Genomic DNA, 21,075 nt, shown 5'->3' with positions numbered 1-21,075 from the left:
TATAAGACCGAGCAGGCATCCCAAAAGCAACTATAAATTCTTTTCTTTAATGAATAAAAACATAACATATCATATTGCACGTCAAAGTGCTTATGAAAATTGATTATCAATAACTAAATGAATATAAGTTAGAATGGAAAAAAAGCAATTGGTAAAAAAATTAGGAAAAAAAAGAAAGAATTCTTGGTTTAATAATAAGCTAATGTAGACTGTAGAGGGCTTTTTAATGTCTAATTTTATTTATAGCGCAACAAAAACAAGAGATCACTTAAATTTGGCGAAATAATAAATACTTGTTTCAACATAATGTCTCCACGTGGCGCTATATAACATGCATTAGGATAGAAATTCCATGACACCCTACGTGACGACTGATGCCTCACTTTTGTAGCCCAATATTTTTTTAACACGAACGGTAACTTATTAGCCCGCACTCGGCAGTTGTTCTTAACGGCTATAAATAGCCAGCGCACAGTCCACCGTTGGATTAAAAATAGATCCAACGCTCCAGAATTGATTAAAATTCGACCGTTGGAAGTGAATCGTTGGCTCCGTATAGCTTCATATAGAGACCAAATTCTCTCCATTCTCATCTCCTGTTTCTCACAATCCAAAGAAAGTTTCAGAAAGAGAGGCAAGAGATATCTAAAAGAAGAAACAGAAGAAGAAGAAGAAGAAGAATCAGAAATGGCTTCCAGACCCATTGTTCCACGACAAGCTAGAGGTATATTTTATTGCTTTCATTTTTCTTTCTTGTGGGTTCTTTCCAATTCTTTTTGAATTCCCATTTTCTAAAACCCAATAGATGATTCTTGGCATCAATCCTTTCCGTTGATACTTTCAATCTGCTTTTTATTTGATACACATTTGTTCCTTTTCTGTTTTGGGCAATTTGTTTCGATGCAATGTGAGATTTGATCCTCGTAGTAACGTTTGATATGTGTTTAAATGATGAGAAAACTCGAATAAAAGAAAAAGAAAATCTATGTCCTCTTTTCTATTGAATAAAACATGAATCTTTTCTGTTCTTTAGGTTTTTTTTTGGGGGGGGGGGGTCGATCAGTTTATTTTCTTAGCATTCTTTGAGACTCGTTATCAAATTTCTTAGCATAATGATATCAGTTGGTTTCTAATAGGTGAGGCAGTTGTAGGAGGAGTAGCAATTAAGCAGCAGAAGAAAGCCGGGGCGGTGGTGGCTGAGGGGAAAAACCGTCATGCACTTAACGATATTGGCAATCTTGTTACTGTCAATGGTGTTGATGGCAAGCCTCAGCCTCAGATCTCTCGCCCCATCACCAGGAGTTTCTGCGCTCAATTACTTGCGAATGCACAAGCAGCTGCTGAGAACAACAAGGTTCAATTTTTAAACCCCTTTTTTAAGATTTAAATGTTAATAATATTTTTTTTTAAAAAATAAAAGGTTCTGATTTTGACTTCTGGGTATCTTTTGAAATGCAGAAACAGGCTTGTGTTAATATGAACAAATCAACTGTTCTTCTTGATGGGATTGGAGTAGGTAAAAAAGCTGTGCCAGCAAAGCCAGTTCAGAAGAAAGTAACCGTTAAACCAAAGGCTCAGGCTCAGGCTCAGCCTCAGCCTCAGCCTCGGCCTCAGGCTCAGGCTCAGCAGCCTCAGCCTCAGGAAGTGATTGAGCTAAGTCCTGATACAGAGAAGGAGAAGGTTGCTGCGAACAAGAAAAAGAAAGAGGGAGAAGTATCAGCCAAGAAGAAATCACAGACACTTACTTCAGTTCTTACTGCTAGAAGCAAAGCTGCTTGTGGTCTGGCTCAGAAACCAAAAGAACAGATTGTTGATATTGATGCTAAAGATGCTAACAATGATTTGGCTGGTATTGAATATGTAGAAGACATTTACAAGTTCTACAAGCTAGTTGAGGTATAATTTTGATTTTCGGTTTCTTCTTTATATTTTATGTAACAATGGAGTATAAATATTGACATTTTGTTGAGTTGGTGATGCAGAATGAGAGCCGGCCATGCAGCTACATCCATACACAGACCGAGATTAGTGAGAGGATGAGAGCTATATTGGTGGATTGGTTGATTGATGTGCATCAGGAGTTTGAGCTTTCTCAAGAGACCCTTTATCTCACCATCAATATAATTGATCGGTTCCTTTCAGTGAAGGTCGTGTCTAGAAGAGAATTACAATTGGTGGGCATGGGAGCCATGCTTATAGCTTCCAAGTATGAAGAAATCTGGGCACCTGAGGTCAATGATTTAGTCCGCATTGCAGATAATGCTTACAGTCATCCAGAAGTACTGGCCATGGAGAAAACTATTCTGGGAAAGTTGGAATGGACCTTGACTGTTCCTACATATTACGTGTTCCTCGTTCGGTTCATCAAAGCATCTATTCCTGATCAGGACATGGAGAACACGGTGTATTTTCTTGCTGAGTTGGGCATGATGCATTATGACACATTAATGTTCTCCCCATCAATGGTTGCTGCCTCAGCAGTCTATGCTGCTCGATGCACGCTGAACAGGAGCCCTGCTTGGACTGATACTCTAAGGTTTCACACCGGTTTCTCGGAAACACAGTTGATGTAAGTTATCCATATAGTTCTAGTACATGTGCAAATAGGTGTTTGATGATGTTATTTTGACCCATGTCTTTTATTTGTTTTTGATACAGGGATTGCGCCAGACTTCTGGTGTACTTTCACTCGAAGGCATCAGAGAGTAGACTCCAGGTCGTTCACAAGAAGTACTCAAGAACTCAGAGAGGATCCGTTTCACTGCTTCCACCGGCCAAAAGTCTCTTATCTGGTGATAGATCAGCGGGTGGCCCAATGAAGAACACGGCTTAAATTCTCATTTACTGGAATGCTCCCGTTCTTTAAGTAGATTTTCTTTATTCTTTAAGGGTGCAGAAAACTCAGAAAGCCACTTTCTTTGTGATTTTCCTTTAGAATTATACTGATGTAAACTAGACCAGCAAGTAAGTGATAATGTTGCTGGTATTTTGCTGCTACATTGTGACCTAATCGGCAATTCGTAATTGCTGGTCCTTATTCTTTTGTTTTTATAAAAATTCATTTGAAAATTATATCTTCTGTCAATTCGTAATTGCTGGTCCTTATTCTTTTGTTTCTATAAAAATTCATTTGAAAATTATATCTTCTGTCAATTCATGAAGGTTCTGTTTTGATTGAAAATTATTTATGTCTCTGCATCCAAAGAATCAAATTTCTCAAGAAAGCCAATCTCCTCTCCAGTGCAACCAAAATGCAATCCTCGATGCTTCTTTGTAACTTGTGCTTTTGCTACAAAACTGTCAAACTGATACTAGCAAGAAATAGTTTAAAACAATGTAATAGTTTCGTGTCTTTTAACACCTTAAAACGTGTAGGTCTTGAGCTGTGCGTGTAGTGGCAATGACTTTTTAACTCGGTTTCTTCATGGATATTTCCACCTAAGTCTGGGTGCTAGTTTTGTGTAGTTTTCAGTATGATATTTCTATTATGTTTGCTTCACTGTGATAAGTTGAGAAATGATGTTATGACAGTTTAAGATTTCATATCTGAATAACAACCCATTATGTTTAGCATTTGACATTATGAATTATTGTTATTCCCAACTTATTGTGTACATTTTCCCAATTTAAGTCTTGTTGCTGGATTGTAGAGGGGGCATGAGAATGTTTTCTGTTCATTTTATGAATTACGCTTAGTAATGATTAGGAACACATGGAAACAGGAAATAGCAGAATGCTAAATGCTAACCTATATAACTGACATGATTGTGTTTTGTAGGCATCATCATGCGTGCGTGTAGTGGCAATGACTTTTTAACTCGGTTTCTTCATGGATATTTCCACCTAAGTCTGGGTGCTAGTTTTGTGTAGTTTTCAGTATGATATTTCTATTATGTTTGCTTCACTGTGATAAGTTGAGAAATGATGTTATGACAGTTTAAGATTTCATATCTGAATAACAACCCATTATGTTTAGCATTTGACATTATGAATTATTGTTATTCCCAACTTATTGTGTACATTTTCCCAATTTAAGTCTTGTTGCTGGATTGTAGAGGGGGCATGAGAATGTTTTCTGTTCATTTTATGAATTACGCTTAGTAATGATTAGGAACACATGGAAACAGGAAATAGCAGAATGCTAAATGCTAACCTATATAACTGACATGATTGTGTTTTGTAGGCATCATCATGCGTGCGTGTAGTGGCAATGACTTTTTAACTCGGTTTCTTCATGGATATTTCCACCTAAGTCTGGGTGCTAGTTTTGTGTAGTTTTCAGTATGATATTTCTATTATGTTTGCTTCACTGTGATAAGTTGAGAAATGATGTTATGACAGTTTAAGATTTCATATCTGAATAACAACCCATTATGTTTAGCATTTGACATTATGAATTATTGTTATTCCCAACTTATTGTGTACATTTTCCCAATTTAAGTCTTGTTGCTGGATTGTAGAGGGGGCATGAGAATGTTTTCTGTTCATTTTATGAATTACGCTTAGTAATGATTAGGAACACATGGAAACAGGAAATAGCAGAATGCTAAATGCTAACCTATATAACTGACATGATTGTGTTTTGTAGGCATCATCATGCGTGCGTGTAGTGGCAATGACTTTTTAACTCGGTTTCTTCATGGATATTTCCACCTAAGTCTGGGTGCTAGTTTTGTGTAGTTTTCAGTATGATATTTCTATTATGTTTGCTTCACTGTGATAAGTTGAGAAATGATGTTATGACAGTTTAAGATTTCATATCTGAATAACAACCCATTATGTTTAGCATTTGACATTATGAATTATTGTTATTCCCAACTTATTGTGTACATTTTCCCAATTTAAGTCTTGTTGCTGGATTGTAGAGGGGGCATGAGAATGTTTTCTGTTCATTTTATGAATTACGCTTAGTAATGATTAGGAACACATGGAAACAGGAAATAGCAGAATGCTAAATGCTAACCTATATAACTGACATGATTGTGTTTTGTAGGCATCATCATGCGTGCGTGTAGTGGCAATGACTTTTTAACTCGGTTTCTTCATGGATATTTCCACCTAAGTCTGGGTGCTAGTTTTGTGTAGTTTTCAGTATGATATTTCTATTATGTTTGCTTCACTGTGATAAGTTGAGAAATGATGTTATGACAGTTTAAGATTTCATATCTGAATAACAACCCATTATGTTTAGCATTTGACATTATGAATTATTGTTATTCCCAACTTATTGTGTACATTTTCCCAATTTAAGTCTTGTTGCTGGATTGTAGAGGGGGCATGAGAATGTTTTCTGTTCATTTTATGAATTACGCTTAGTAATGATTAGGAACACATGGAAACAGGAAATAGCAGAATGCTAAATGCTAACCTATATAACTGACATGATTGTGTTTTGTAGGCATCATCATGCGTGCGTGTAGTGGCAATGACTTTTTAACTCGGTTTCTTCATGGATATTTCCACCTAAGTCTGGGTGCTAGTTTTGTGTAGTTTTCAGTATGATATTTCTATTATGTTTGCTTCACTGTGATAAGTTGAGAAATGATGTTATGACAGTTTAAGATTTCATATCTGAATAACAACCCATTATGTTTAGCATTTGACATTATGAATTATTGTTATTCCCAACTTATTGTGTACATTTTCCCAATTTAAGTCTTGTTGCTGGATTGTAGAGGGGGCATGAGAATGTTTTCTGTTCATTTTATGAATTACGCTTAGTAATGATTAGGAACACATGGAAACAGGAAATAGCAGAATGCTAAATGCTAACCTATATAACTGACATGATTGTGTTTTGTAGGCATCATCATGCGTCAACCTGGTCACCCTCCCACAAACCCAATAGCAAAACTACCATCGGCATGTGAGGAAACCGGAAAGCCTATTGGAGAAAATGTAGCTGAGTATGAGGAACTATACTTCAGACACCAGACCCTTGTGTAGGACAGAGGAAGGAAGTCAAATCTAGCGTAGAGCAGTCTACAGATAAACTTGCTCAGCTCGTTGCTGCTATTGTTCAGAAGCAGACACAAGGGCACTAAGGGAATGGGAACACGATTGAATGTGTTATTATTTATTTGGGGGCTACAAATTTTGAGGGCACTACAAATCTGGTAAGCACTGAGTCATGTGGTGTTCTGATGAGGAAGTCATTGGAGGCCTAGTACTCAGGGCATGGAACAATTATATGGAGTAATTTTCGCGCAGAGTTCAATAATTATTTCTTCTGCACCGTGTATCAGGATGATATAAGGAGTGAGTTTCTACTGCTTGAACAGGGATCCATGATTGTCAGGAATATGAAAAAAATTTATAGAGTCGTTAAGGTTTGCCCATTCGGTAATGCCTGACAAGAGGGAAAAGTGTAAAAGATTTGAAGAGGGCCTTCAATGTAGCATCAGGACAGTAGTGATTGGATTGGGATTTACAGACTTTGGTAAATTAGTTGAGGCTGCCATGAGAGTTGAAAGAAGCTTGGTATAGACCCACACAACTGAGCCGCCGAGGCATAAACGAAGTCCGAATAGGTCAATTGGATGCCCTAGGAGCAGGGTGCCCAGGACACTGTTAGATTTTGCTGAGTACTCGAGTTGTCAGCAATATAGTCAATTTCCAGGGTCATGGGGTGGACAGAGACAAAGTTATAGTCAGAGTTCGGTACCTTAGTCAGTTGGAAGTAGTATTAGAAGTCAGACGTCTTGTGGTAGATATAATGGTATGTGCAGACACCCTCAATGTTGTTACCATTGCAGACATGTTGGACACTTAAAGAGAGAGCGCCCTGTTTTAGCTCAGACCGGTAGTTTATTGCAGGGCATGGCTCCTAAAAATTTTTAAAGTGACTGTAGTAAGATTCAGGGACATGGTAGATCACAAACAGGAGGATAGCCTGGTACCGTAGAGATACATGATCTATTGTGAAACCTTAATGTTCTCGCAATCTTGCTACCTACGTAGTAGTTATCGTGGAGATTTCCTTTTTTGGACCAAGCTTCTTAAACATCACTCATGTTTCTCGTAAATGTAGTTGATGTAAGTTGCATAATCTGTTTCTACTTTCTTGCAGTAGCGCAAACAGGTGTTTGATCAAATGTAGTAGACTTGTATCTTTCTTGTTTTTGGCACGTAGACTCTGCTAAAATTTCTGGTATACCGAAAAAGCTCCTCATGACAAACTTTAGGTTATGTACAAAAAGTACTTTAATTCTTAGTGGGCAAAAGTATTATCTGGTAAATGGGGTTTTTTATTGATTAAGTGAAGAGCACAACACAATGCATTGCTTAATTGTAGTCGAGTAGGAATATCTTTTAGATTGGGTTGCAGTTGTCTTCTATCAACTGTGTTTTATGACGGCACCAAACTCAGAAACTTTGTTACTGTCACTAACAAGCCTAAAGAATGATAATGTTATTAATAGGCCAGAGAAAATTTGTCATATAATGTTATTATTATTTTTTTTAAAAGAAACCCTAGTATTGATGCTGTGTCTAATCTTGATGAGGTAAGCGTAAAAACAAAGTGTTGCTTGTTGCTCAAGCCAAGTATAAATCCAGCTTCCTTTTGGGCCCATGGCTTTCTGGATCCGACCCGTTGTTGAGAAGGATCCAAAATTCCCAAGTTTTATTTAATAGAAACGAACCGATAAATAGGTTCAATTGATGCCCCGTTATGACTGCCTGCTGCCTACTACTGTCACAACATCCACACTACGCAGACAAGTGACTACAGGCACCAGCTATGGGCTCCGCGAGTAATGAAGAGAATTTCTTCAAAAACAAAGTGAGTTCCTTTAGTGGTGAAGCTGCTGCTTTGAAAATTAGCGAGGAAGTGAAAGGAGATAAAAGTAATGATGTGGTGAGTATATTGAGAGAGTTGAGTTTTAAGTGTTGAAGAGCCGGAGTTGGATGCTGAGCAGCTGAGGATCAATGACCTGTTGCAGGAGGACGAGGTATAATTAGAAATAAGAGCCAACTCCGGCTCTTCAACACTTAGACTCAACTCTCTCAATATAATGGTATTAATCGTATTTTTTATTCACAAGTTATAGTTTAGTTTAATGGTCTTTTGTGGGTTTGTAAATATGTATGCGGAACTTAGAAGCCACCCTTTTGCTATGGCAAAATTACCTTTAGTGTGGTATCATTCCTCCCCACAAGTGTATTTTTGGTCTGTAATACTTTTTAATAAAATGAAAGTGGATGTCGCCTTTATTAGTGTGAATTTCTTAGCTATAATTGCTCGGATGAAAATTTTGAGTTTGTTTTCTCCTTTATTAAATGGGAGTAGATATTGATTTTTATTGGAACAGATTTTTTTAGTCATACATGATAGTCCTTTGGGTTATGTTGTTTTCACATAAATTTAAACTCGTATTGACTCTAATTGTAATATTGCTACCTACTTTGTTAGAATAGAAATTACAATGACATATATGATATCACTCTTATTATATTTTTCATGCAAATTATTTTTATGCATTTATAAAAAAGTGTTTCATTATAAAATATATTATCTAATTAAATGATGAGATCAAGCAAACAAATTCTTCTTCTTAATTATGTGACTAAGAAAATTCATTTAGGCAGAATTATTATTTATAACTTATCATAGGACATGATAACGAAGTCTGGACGCTCTCTCAACAACTTTCCTGGATGTTGATAAGCCATTTTCAGCGCAGAAATTTTACTGCTTTTTATTACCTTTTCTCACCCTTAACTCGTTTTTCAGTTGGTTGCTTTGGAGTCTATATATGGAGAAAACCTTTTCATTCTTGACGGACAAAGAGGCTTAAGATCTTTTCAGGTTACTTAATTATCCTATAAACAAAAAATATTCCCACTCTTGCAAAGAAGCAAACTGTCTGACGTTTGCCATATTGCAGATTCATATACACATGGAAGTCCCAGACGAACTTACTGTAGTTGCTAAGCTAAACTTATGTAGTGATCCTAACACCATCAATGGAAGTTCAGATGAGATGGCATATTCTTCCAAAGTCCAATATCTTCCACCAACTGTTTTAACCTGTTTATTACCTAAATCTTATCCGAGCAATATCCCTCCTTACTTCACTGTCTCTGTTCAGTGGTTGAATTCCACCAGGATTTCCAATCTTTGCTCTATGCTCGACTCAATTTGGATGGATCAACCCAGGCGAGAAGTTATCTATCAATGGACCCAATGGTTACAGAATTCCTCTCTTTCATATCTTGGACTTGACAAGGAAATTGTGCTTGGTCCTTATGGCATCAAATATATTGGAGATAGGCGTGCAGTCTCACGAAGTGTCTCTCCTGATGTTGATGTTCTTGCAATTAGGAGTTTCAATGATGAGAGATGCCGCGAAAACTTTCCGAAAGACACCATGAATGCTGCATTTGTTTTAATAATTATGCAGGTAATTGCAATAAAAGATTATGAAGTTTGAACTTGTTTCGTTCTAACTGGTGTTACTCAGCCACTTTCTCTGATAGTCTTTCTTTCTAGAAGTTCTGAGAACTATCTACAGATATTTAAATTTGTCTCTAATGATAGTCTGTGAAGAAGGGGTGTTCAATTTTATCTATTGATAATATTGTATTATCATTAGAGAGATTCTATGGAACATTCACGACCATAATGTTTACCTCTTTCTTATTTTCTGCATAGAAAGAAGTCAGACAAGTCCTAAATGTTTGTAATCATCTGGTTATTATATATATATATATATAGGAAAAACTTCTTGCATAACATATGTTTCTTTCGTATGCCAAATCTATTAATGTGCTTTACTAGTAGGCCTGATAGAATACTTTAATTCTTTTGTCTCTCCAGGAACTGAGTTTGTCAGACTGCCATGCCAGCACTTCTTTTGCTCGAAATGCATGAAGACTTATTCTGGCATATATGTCTCTGAAGGCACCGTAAACAAGCTACAATGTCCGGATGCAAAATGTAGAGGCATGGTTCCACCCAATGTGCTGAAAGGACTGCTTGATGAGAAGGAGTATGAGAGCTGGGAGTACTTAATGTTACAGAAAACGCTTGAGTCAATGACTGATGTTGCATATTGCCCAAGATGTCAAACACCATGCATTGAGGATGAAGATCGGCATGCACAATGCTCCAAGTGTTTCTGCAGCTTCTGTACAGTCTGCAGGGAGAAATGGCATGTAGGCAAAGAATGTTCCTCTTTTGAATTGAAGCTTCAAATGTTGGAGGTAAAATGTATAGTTCATCCTTGGACTTATTTATAGTGTGGTACCCTTTTTTACTTGTTTATAGTGTGCCACCCCTTTTTTACTTGTTCTGTTGCATTTGGTATGACGCATGAGAAGGTGGGTTTATAATCCATTGGTATGAAGACGCATGAGAAGGTGGATTTACTTCTGTACAGACTGCTCCATCCAGCCCCTTAAAAAGATAGAAATGTTAACTATCAAACTAGTATTAACAAAGTCAAAAACACCCTACTTTTGTTCAAGTCAGAAAAGAAAAGAGGTTAAGGGGGAATTCTTGATCTTGAATTCAATAGGCATTGTTGTCCTTATTGAAGGAAGAATATTTTGTTCTAGACTTCTTTTTAAGATTCTTTTTTAGTGATATCTTGGCTTTGTCATACATTAGAAGTGAGAAGCGTTTGGGCTAAATTTGTGAACATTTGTATCCCTTTTGAACCAAATAACCAAAAAAATATTATCAATTCACAATACTTACATAATATTGAAGCCTCTCTTCCTCCTGTAAACACACTAAAGTAGTATTTATTTTTTAAATTATGAGTAGATTTGAATTTGCCTGAAGTTTGTATGTAAAAGTATAAATGAGATATGTTTATTGTTGATTTTCTCATGTTTAACGTAAAAACCTTTCAAATTCTATTGTTTTCTCTGTCTCATGTTTTGCCCAATAAATTTATATTTGACAGCATAGCTTATAACTCGCATATTTTTATAAGCCGACTCAACTAAATCATAGTCATACGTATTTCTGTTGGCCCTTTTGAATTTGATGATGAGGGTAATTAAATTTTTGTTTGATTGTTTGTTTGTTTGTTTGTTTTACCACCATTTCTGGTAACACTTTTTTTTTTTGTTTTTGTTTTTTTTTTCTTTGGCAACTGAATGACGAGCAGAAACGAAAGGAGCCTGAACTGATCTATGAGGTTCTTAGTCTCAAGGAAATACTTCGTGCTGCTAAGCAATGCCCAACTTGTAAAATGGCGATTTCCAGAATTGATGGTTGTAACAAGATGGTATGTGTAAACTGTGGGAAGCCCTTCTGCTATGGATGTAACGAGGCAGTAGAGGGATATGATCATTTCAGGTTTGTGATTAACTGCTGTGACAAAGCAATTGATTTATTTTTCTAACTATTTGAATGTATGCTTTTCAACTTTATATGGAACTAATTACCTTGATTTCCAATGAAGAAATGACAAGTGCAAACTGATCCCAGAGGTCAAGCTTGAAACAGTCAAGCTTAAAACTAGACCATGCCCTAATTGTGGTCAATTCAATACAAAGGTGAGTGAAGATTGAATCTGTCAGGCAAATATGATTCTGATGAAGTTTAGATATATCAAGATAATATATTTTGTTTGGATCTGTTGGATGTTGCGTGGTTTGAGCAATTGCCTTGCCTTGTCTTGCCTTTCCTTGCCAATGTCCACGATATAGACTGTGTCAAGCATCTGTTCAGATGCGATGAAGATTTCTCCAGAGTCCAGAGGCTTGTCTCTGTCTCACAATCAAACTTGATCTAATGCATCTGTTTTATGCAGTTTCGCTGTGAAATAGTGTACTTAATATCCTATTTATATAACTTCATGATTTTTTTATTTTTTATTTTCAGGAACATGGAAACTGTTATTCAAGTCTTTTGAGTGGTCTCAACCTAACAAACAATCTCTACTTTCCTTGTATTGCAATAACAACAGGCCAGGAATAACAATCACATGTTCTGCTGGTCTTGCGAAATTCGCTACTGCTACTTGTGTGGATTGATTGTGGAGGACTTCACTCAGCATTATGGACGCAGAGGTTGCAAGCAGCATACGCTGGGGTAATTTGGACGAGGAAAAGCAAACATTTGGTGGTATATACGGAAATAGCTTTACCTCGGTACTTCTTGATCAAGACGAGATGAAACGGAGCATCTGCCAAGAAGTTGATACAAGTTTAATCTGTCTGACTGCATCTAGAGCCTGATTCAGTGCCTGCACATTCTCGTCTGACTAATGCTTATAGTAGGATTGCAGCAGGGCATCTCTTCCTAGTGTCACTTGCTATATTTAGAGTTTGATAGATACAAGTATATATATACACACAACATTTTTAACAGCTTCACAAGTATATACATAACCATTTTTCCTATTATGTTTTTATTTCTTTTATATTTACAATAACAATAATATGGTTACAAACTTATCACAAAATTTATTTATGGGGAAGTTATTTCAACTTAAAATTTTGATTTATTGATTTTATGTAATCTAATGACAAAATTTTGAAAGTCAAAATAATATTCAATTAATTTACTATTGGATTATATTAAATTAATGACGCAAAATTAATTTTTGTAAAAGATTTTAGTTAAATAACCTCAACTCTATGATCACTCGACTTGAACAGTGTAATCATTCAAATATTCAATATAAATATTTGTTACGTAAAAATTCATTTAAAATATTGCATATTAATATTTTTCTTTTTTCTTTAAAGTCCATGACACCGACTTGAAAAAAAAAATAAAATTAAAATTAAAATCAAAATCCAATAAATAGAATCAATAGTCCACCGTGAGCCAACAGCATGCAGCATCAGCGATGCCAATCGCCATGAGAAGAACCAGAAGAGGAGGAGGTAGACCACGGAACCACCTCCAAAACGATGAAGATTTGACTGTCAAACCTCTCAACGATGCGCCGCCGGCAGCACCACCATCACAGCAAAAACGACATCAACAGCACAGTCTCGATTCTCCATCAACTTCTGATCAACCAAACAATGAACCAATCCCAAAATACCAGGGAAATCTCAGGTGGGTGTCGCGAAGAAGACGTGCCCGTGTCGCAAAGCCCAAATTTGTCAAGAAAACTGAGTCGCGTGAAGAGAAATTGTTGAATGATGAAGTGGGGTCTTTGAGTATTGGGGAGGAAGTGAAGGAGAAGCAAGATGAAGAAGAGGGCTTGCCTTCAAACAGTAATGTTAATGATGTGGAGAGCATACTGAGAGAATTGAGTTCAAGTGTTGAAGAGCCGGAGTTGGAAGCTGAGCAGCTAAGGATAAATGATCAATCACAAGGGGATGAGGTAATTCTAATAATCTCGAATTGGAATTCGCCTTCTGTTGTTCTAATCTTTTAGTTTTATATTCTTTGGATAATGTTGTATGTGTAGTGAATTATAAGTTTTAGGCTGGGTTCAAATCCTTATAGCAGAGCAGCTACTTTGTGCCACCAAATGTTGAATTATAGGTAGCTGTGTTAATCTTGTTTAATTTTTGGGTTAGCATGGAAACACTTTTTGTTTGCTATGATACTGTTTTACTGCTCATCCTCCGGTTATGGTTGAATTGCTGGTATACGAGGTATGAAATATAGATAAAAATTTGAAATCAAAGTAGCATCTCTCTCTTTGCTTTTCTTCCACTGCAAAATCCTCAAAAATTCTTCTATTCTCTCTAGCCACAATTCCTCAAAGATGGCCATAACTGCTAAATGTTCCATCAAAATGCTGCCTAATAAAAAAATGAATTCTTTGGCGTAGTCACCAAATAAAGACTTTTGATAAATTCTTCAACTGAAAAAAATGATGTGCAGCCATTGTCTGTGAGTTGGGAAACCTTTTACTGTTCTTACCTTCTGTGTTCTTGTCTTTAATTTGCTTTTCAGTTGCTTGCACTGGAGTCAATTTATGGGGACAGTGTCTTCATTCTCGACAGACAAAGAGACCTACGATCTTGTCAGGTAACTCAATTATCCAATCACTTGACTTTTATTCTTTCGTAAGGAAGTGAACTGTCTCACGTGTGTCATTTTGCAGATTCATGTACATGTTGAAACTCTTGATGGACTTACTGTAACTGCTAAGCTTAATTCATCAACTGATCTTGATGCCAGAAGTGAAAGTTCAGATGACTTTTCATACTCTTTCAAAGTCCAGTATCTTCCACCAATTGTGTTAACCTGCTTATTACCTAAATCATACCCAAGCCATCTCCCTCCTTATTTTACCATCTCTGCTCGGTGGTTGAATTCCACAAAGATTTCCAATCTTTGCTTTATGCTGGAATCAATATGGATCGACCAACCTGGGCAAGAAATTTTATATCAGTGGATAGAGTGGCTACAGAATTCCTCTCTTTCTTATCTTGGGTTCAATGAGGAAATAGTGCTTGGTCCTTATGGTGTTGCATGTATTGGAGATAGGCGTGCAATCTCAGAGAGTGTCTCTCCCGATGTTGATATTCCTTCAATTAGGAGTTACAATCATGAGAGATGCCATGAGAACTTTCTGAAAAGCTTTCATGAATGCCGCATCTGTTTCAGCGAGTTCGCAGGTAATTGCTGTTGAGGATTATCAAGTAAAAACTTCTTTGGTGTTTCTGGTAGTCCCAGGCGCTATCTGCAATCTCAACTATCTCTCATGCATAATTATAATTTTTACAGTTGGAAAAACATTTTTCCTTCCTACATATATAAAACTCAGAGCTATGTTCTCAGCTTTATCTGAATGTTTTGCTTTCTGTAAGAAAGTTTTGTAAACTATCTGAAGATTGTTGTAAACTTCAAAGAGAGTTGTGGAAGCTTTTTCTGGTATATATCTATAATGTTGAAGTGACTATCATTACATGAGTGTTATGGTGGATGTAGAACTTAGTGCCTCTTTTTTATTTCAACAGACTTTAGAGGATCTCTAAGTTCTTGTATTTTCTTGTGTCATCCTAATCGTTGTTGTCATGATAATCTCAATACGTTAGCTGCTATCTGTATGCAGAAGGTCTTGTGACCAGCATTTACTATGGTGCACCACTAGTGGACCATTTTGCTGATTACAAGGTTGCTCTCCTATCTTGCCAGGTACTGACTTTGTTAGACTGCCATGCCATCATTTCTTTTGCTGGAAGTGCATGAAGACTTACTTGGATATACATATATCTGAAGGTACTGTTAGCAAGCTTCAGTGTCCGGATGCAAAATGTGGAGGTATGGTTCCTCCTAGTTTGTTGAAAAAACTACTTGGTGATGAGGAGTTCGAACGCTGGGAGTCCTTAATGTTACAGAAAACACTCGAATCAATGTCTGATGTTGCATATTGCCCACGATGTGAAACACCTTGTATTGAGGATGAAGAACAGCATGCACAGTGCTCTAAGTGCTTCTATAGCTTCTGTACACTTTGTAGGGAGCGGCGTCATGTTGGCGTAGTATGTATGACACCTGAGATAAAGCTTCGCATCTTGCAGGTAAAACTTCGTAGATGCATCTTTGATATTCTTTGGCCTTTGGCATCCTTTTTGCTTCATCTATTGGGGTGTATGGGAATGCTAGAGAGAGAGAGAAAGAGCCATATAGGTAGTGAGAAAATATTGAGACTACAGTGTTATTGTATTGCTTTACTAGTGAACTAGTATCATCACAATACAACCTGTGCAGTTAATGGCTCTTCATACTGACTAAGGCAATGGTAATTCTAAAGGACTGCTCCATCCAGCCTCTTGAAAAAGCAAATGCTTATGTATGTTCTCCCAATTTAGAAGAAATAACCTTAAGCAAGTAAAACAGCAATCAAAACAACATAGTCCTACTTTTTAATTGGAAAAGAGGCAAGTATCCTTAAATTTACCATAAATTGATACCTATGTGTTGAAGCTAGACAGTCCACTATAATATATTATTGTGGTAGTTTTCCTAATAATTTTGCTTTTTAAGTGCAAAAAGTATATAATTCACAAAATTGAAGTTCAAAAGATTACTTAATTAAGTCATCTGTAATCTCTGTTGGCCTGTGAGGGGAGGTACATTATGTCAGTCTAATTTAAGTAGCCCTTAAGGTTTATATTATTGTTCTGGTGTAGTTTAGGATTGCTAGGATCATCTTCTGTAATCTGGGGCTTTAGTGTTGTTGATGTTTCGCCTATTCGCATAACATTGTGTGTGTTTGACTTACCAAAAATGTTGCTCTATTTTCAGAGATATTTCATGGAAGCCTCTTCATTAGTGATTTAGGAACTTTATTCTTGGACCATAGAAATTTTCCTGGTTTCTTATGAGTTCAATGCCCTTAATTTTCCGTTTGGCAGGAGCGCCAAAATTCATCGCAAGTAAAGGAAGGGCAAAAACAAAGGGAACATGAAATGATCAATGAGCTTCTTAGTGTGAAGGAAATACTTCGTGATGCTAAGCAATGCCCATCTTGTAAGATGGCAATCTCAAGAACCGAAGGTTGTAACAAGATTGTATGTAACAACTGCGGGCAGTACTTTTGCTATCGATGTAACAAGGCGATTGATGGTTATGATCATTTCAGGTTTGTGATCTGCTGCCTAAGGCCATTGATGTTTTCTTCCTTCCTCTATGTCTGTTTGCCAACTATAAATGGATCTGATTATCTTGCATTAACGTAGAACGGGAACATGTGAGCTGTTCCCACAAGAAATGATTCGGGACTGGGAGGAGCGACTTAATGCCCGTCAGGTTGTGGCTCAGATTCAAGCTGATATGTTTGATGAACATGGTCTCTCGTGCCCTAATTGTCGTCAATTCAATGCAAAGGTGAGTGTAAGATTAGATATGTCGAGGATATCAGATATTTGTGATGTATATTTAAATACTAGATCCTGTTAGGATTTGTTTGATTTCTTATGTTTCTAAGCACCTGTATATCTCTTAGGATCAGGTTTCTCTGCTGCTGCTTTATAACTTTTATACAAATTTATATCTTTTGGTTATCTTCTTATTGGACTTTCAAAACCAGTTTTAAAAGCACCTAAAAACAAGGTACAAGTTTTATTCAGAACAGGATATTAGATACAGTTTTCTAGGGAACTGTTCAACAAATACCTTAGGTGAACACATCTCCAAGTTGAGAGTACAAAATTTTCTTTTCAAAAATAAAATGTAAACAAAATGTACCGAGTCTCTCTGTGTTAATTCATGATTTTATGAGTTGCCTCGCTTAACCTAACATAGGCTTTTGTACTTTTCTTCTGCAAAACAGGTTGGCAATAACAATCACATGTTCTGCTGGGCATGCCAAATTCACTACTGTTATTTGTGCAAAAAGATTGTGAGGCGCAGCACGCAGCATTATGGACCCAAAGGTTGCAAGCAGCACTCTGTGGGATAGCTTCGAATGGTGGAACCAACCAAACATTCTGTAACAGTCATGAACCGCTTTTGCATCAAGACCCTCAGCTAATACAAGATGTTACAGAGCATTGCAGAGAAGATCTGCAATTTGGACCAGTCTCAATGCAAGATAATCGTGGTGAGCAGCTGATTGACGCACATACACATGGCCTGCTGCTTAAATTATCTTTGCTAAACTTTTCTTTCCAGCGGTACATTTGTTGTTGTTGTTGTAGATATTATTTACTTTGGCTGGTGTATGATTCAATTTGTTCAGGCATTGCTTTCCAGAAGAAGCTGGCTTACAGTTAAGAGTCACCTGCAAGAATGTAGGAGGAACAATTTTTTTTTTTTTTTTGAGTTATAGAGCTGTAAACAATTGTAATTTGTTTAAATATTTAATATATGCCAATAAAATACCACGCCTTTGAAAACAGATACAAAAGTATACACTTGCACACACCCATGAATACCAAATGTTCTTGCTTCCCATGAATAAACTCAGAAATGGGGGAAAAAGAAAAACACCATAAACAAACTGAAAAGAATTCATCAATGTATGTTCATTTATTCATCTTCAAACCTGGAACAAGCGGATGTGATAATGTGACTTTATTAATCTGGGACACAAATATCAAAAGAGACATATAACACGTCTACTTTTCTAACCCATGTGTAGCATGTTTCTTAAGCAGCCATCAAGTCCTGGTAATGTCCGTCTACTTTAGCGATTATCAACACTGAAATAAGCGGAATGATATGGCTTAACAAATCTTAGACAAACCGTGTGTCAAAGTAGATTATAAATACATTTTTCAAGTGATCTTTAAATATTAATAATAAGAGTGATGATACAGCCACAAATTCTTATACAAACTTATCATGTACAAACTGATTTGACATTAATTCATTGGTTGAATGAAAATATAAAATAATAAAAATAAATCATGTGCGCCTAGAGATATTTAATTCAACTAATTTTATTATGTCACATTAGTTTATACAAAATAAATTTATACAAGAATTTATGACTATATTATTACTCTAATAATAAATATTCACTTCTCTAATTTATACTTAGCGTTAAAAAAATAAAATAAAGTGACTTATTTTATCTCACGCACGTAAAATCTAAAAAGACTATAATTACGCGCTGCCGAATGATCCGCAAGTCCCGGTATTTTACATTCCCTTCCCCCGCCCACCGTAAAAATCATGTTACGTGCTATAACATGTTGAATAATATGACTATTACACAACACAAATTACACAACAAAGGAGAGGATATTGACTGAGTTGACCAGGCAAGCAACTTTGACTAAACTATTGAGGGCTTTGACCTCTGTAGTTTGTTGCTTGGGCCTTGCCATCGTTAACCTTGAATCTTAATAAGGCAAGGGCCTAACCCTCAGAAAAAAAAAAATTGTAACAAATTAGATCGGATGTAATTTCAATTTTTTAAACCCGTAATTTTTACCTCTATGACTAGTTACGCAACAAATCGATGAAATAGATTTTAAAAGTAAAATTTTACTCTATACACCCTTCAAAACTCCAAAACAACCCTTCTTTCATTTGCAACCTAATTAACTCTCATTCTAGCGTAATCATCTTTCTTCTAATTTTTTTCCCCTTCGGTTGTTGACTTTTTTCTTTGCTCATCACTCGTCCTTCTTGGACAACAACGAATGAATTAGAGAGAATAGTGAAGGATTAACCACAGATTGTAAGATATATTTGTTTATTAAATATGTTGATGGTCAAATCAATGAAAAATTAAAGATTTAACCGTAATTGGATAAATTGAAAATTGGTGAGAGGGTTTATAATGAAATTCCCTTTTCCTTTCATCATCTATTGCCTTTGGTGCAAACTTTGAAAAATCATCTCAATTAGTTGAGTTGCAATCAACTTTTGGAGTTATATATAACAAAGATTGTACATATTGTCAAAATTATATCTTTTTTTGTCGAATTATACTTTTTTTTCTTTTAAATACTTTTTCTGTCCATTCCTATTAATTGAAAAAAATTTAGATGTTTAGAGCATCATCAAAAGATATTTCAAATGAGATTTTATCTAGCCTTTAAAAAAAAGTATAAGTAAATAGTATTTCAAAAAACTCTCTAAATGAGATTCTTTAAAATGGGATTGTCCTTTTTTTTCCCGAAAATTAAACCACTAATTAGCTTATTTTTAGAACAACTCGAAATACGTATTTACTATTTTTAGTTTCAGAATTTAACTGCATTCAATAGATTATTACGAAACACAGACATCTTTTTTAAAGCACAATTTCGGAACATCTTTCTAAAATAGTTTTGAGAGTACACTATTGCATTAATGCATGAACGGATGTACCCTACTTTAGAATAATAACCCATACATATATTTTTTGTGTATAAATAATTTTTTTATTATTTTTTCATTAATATTGAAAAATGTTTGCAAAGGGCGCAACCTGCATTTTGATTTGGGCTCTTCGAAATGCATATAAAAAATATTGTAGCAAAAATAAAATATGTGTTAGTCAAATCTTAAATTATTGAAACTACAAAATAATTGTACGTTACACTATCTAATTCAATCATATATTAAAAATGAATTTTATACTCTTTAATATTGAGGTACAGTTGGTGGTTTCAGTCCTTTCGGGAGATAATCAAAGAACTTAACAAGGAAGTTAAATGATTCATTTAGTTATGTTATGTCAAATAAAATTTTTTTAAAAAGTAATAAAATACGAATATGTCGATTTTAAGTCTTGAGAACTTAAGATACCGTTACGCCTCTTCGATGAGATAGAAAAAGATTAGATAATTTTCTTTTTGTATAAATAAAAAAATAAAATAATAAGAATTATAATAGAGAAAAGTTATTAAAGTGTTTTCGAAGTTTAAGGACTACCGGTTATTATTATTATTATTATTATTCCAACTTTTACTTTAAAATATAAAGTACTAAAAAAAAATCTAAAATTTTGCGCAGCCCCAAGCATAAATTAGTTACACCACTGAATATCTGCACAATAATATTACCTATACTATAATATAATAATCCCGAAAAGATGTTTGTTATTGTTAAGTTGTATTACCTGGAATTTGTAATTGTCCCAAAAAATAATTTCTCATGATTTTTTAATTGTTTGATAAATAACAAATCAGTCATTAAAAAATATTAACTTTGAGTTGGTGTAAATTACAAACAATGTAAGACCCGTAAATTGCTCAAAGCATCAAAATTGAATAGGGTCAGTGATTGAGTGGCGGCCAGCCCACACGCATAATGGTGGACACAAAATTGGGCGGCCACTTCCGCGCTTTTAATGATGATGATAAGGACCTTACGACGAAGATGACAAGGAAGCTTTATTAAAAGGCTGATTTGATCCGCCGAAGTGTTTTTCGTCCTAGCATATGATAGAGGCTAGCCTGTATAGATTAGCTGGACATATCAGTTATACTTTATAAATACTTGTGGCTAAGTGATAATTACCAACTAAACGGCGCTATAATCTATGTACTTTTGTCTCTAAGACTCTTATGTGCCATATAATGTGATAATCATGCAAAACTTAAAATTTTTAATTCATTCTCCTTTCCTTTTTTAATGCTTTTGTTTAATAAAAATTGAACTATATATGGTTGGAATATAAAGTTGAGCCATAAAAATTAGACTATCCTGCAGGATTTCATTTCGTTTGAGACGGGATTGAGATATATTTTTATTTTAAAAAA

General features: G+C 35.5%; 2 protein-coding genes and 1 pseudogene across 2 annotated transcripts; all 3 read left to right on the top strand.

The window, feature by feature from the left end:
- The first annotated feature begins 574 nt into the window (after positions 1–574).
- On the top strand, positions 575–3,140 carry LOC102607074 (G2/mitotic-specific cyclin S13-7). Its single transcript, XM_006481988.4, has 5 exons — positions 575–724; positions 1,137–1,354; positions 1,459–1,896; positions 1,983–2,569; positions 2,659–3,140. The coding sequence occupies exons 1-5, from the start codon at positions 688–690 to the stop codon at positions 2,831–2,833; spliced, it is 1,455 nt and encodes a 484-aa protein (XP_006482051.1). The 5' UTR covers positions 575–687; the 3' UTR covers positions 2,834–3,140.
- A 4,601-nt stretch (positions 3,141–7,741) lies between these two features.
- On the top strand, positions 7,742–12,336 carry LOC102622678 (uncharacterized; annotated as a pseudogene).
- A 419-nt stretch (positions 12,337–12,755) lies between these two features.
- LOC102606785 (uncharacterized) lies at positions 12,756–17,774 on the top strand. Its single transcript, XM_006481987.4, has 7 exons — positions 12,756–13,298; positions 13,880–13,954; positions 14,031–14,547; positions 15,068–15,453; positions 16,291–16,517; positions 16,615–16,762; positions 17,208–17,774. The coding sequence occupies exons 1-7, from the start codon at positions 12,813–12,815 to the stop codon at positions 17,334–17,336; spliced, it is 1,968 nt and encodes a 655-aa protein (XP_006482050.1). The 5' UTR covers positions 12,756–12,812; the 3' UTR covers positions 17,337–17,774.
- Positions 17,775–21,075: the final 3,301 nt, after the last annotated feature.

Source organism: Citrus sinensis, chromosome 6, assembly GCF_022201045.2.
Source record: "Citrus sinensis cultivar Valencia sweet orange chromosome 6, DVS_A1.0, whole genome shotgun sequence".
Lineage (NCBI taxonomy): Eukaryota > Viridiplantae > Streptophyta > Magnoliopsida > Sapindales > Rutaceae > Citrus > Citrus sinensis.
Note: the sequence above shows the minus strand (reverse complement) of the source record. Positions and strands in the feature narration are given on the sequence as shown.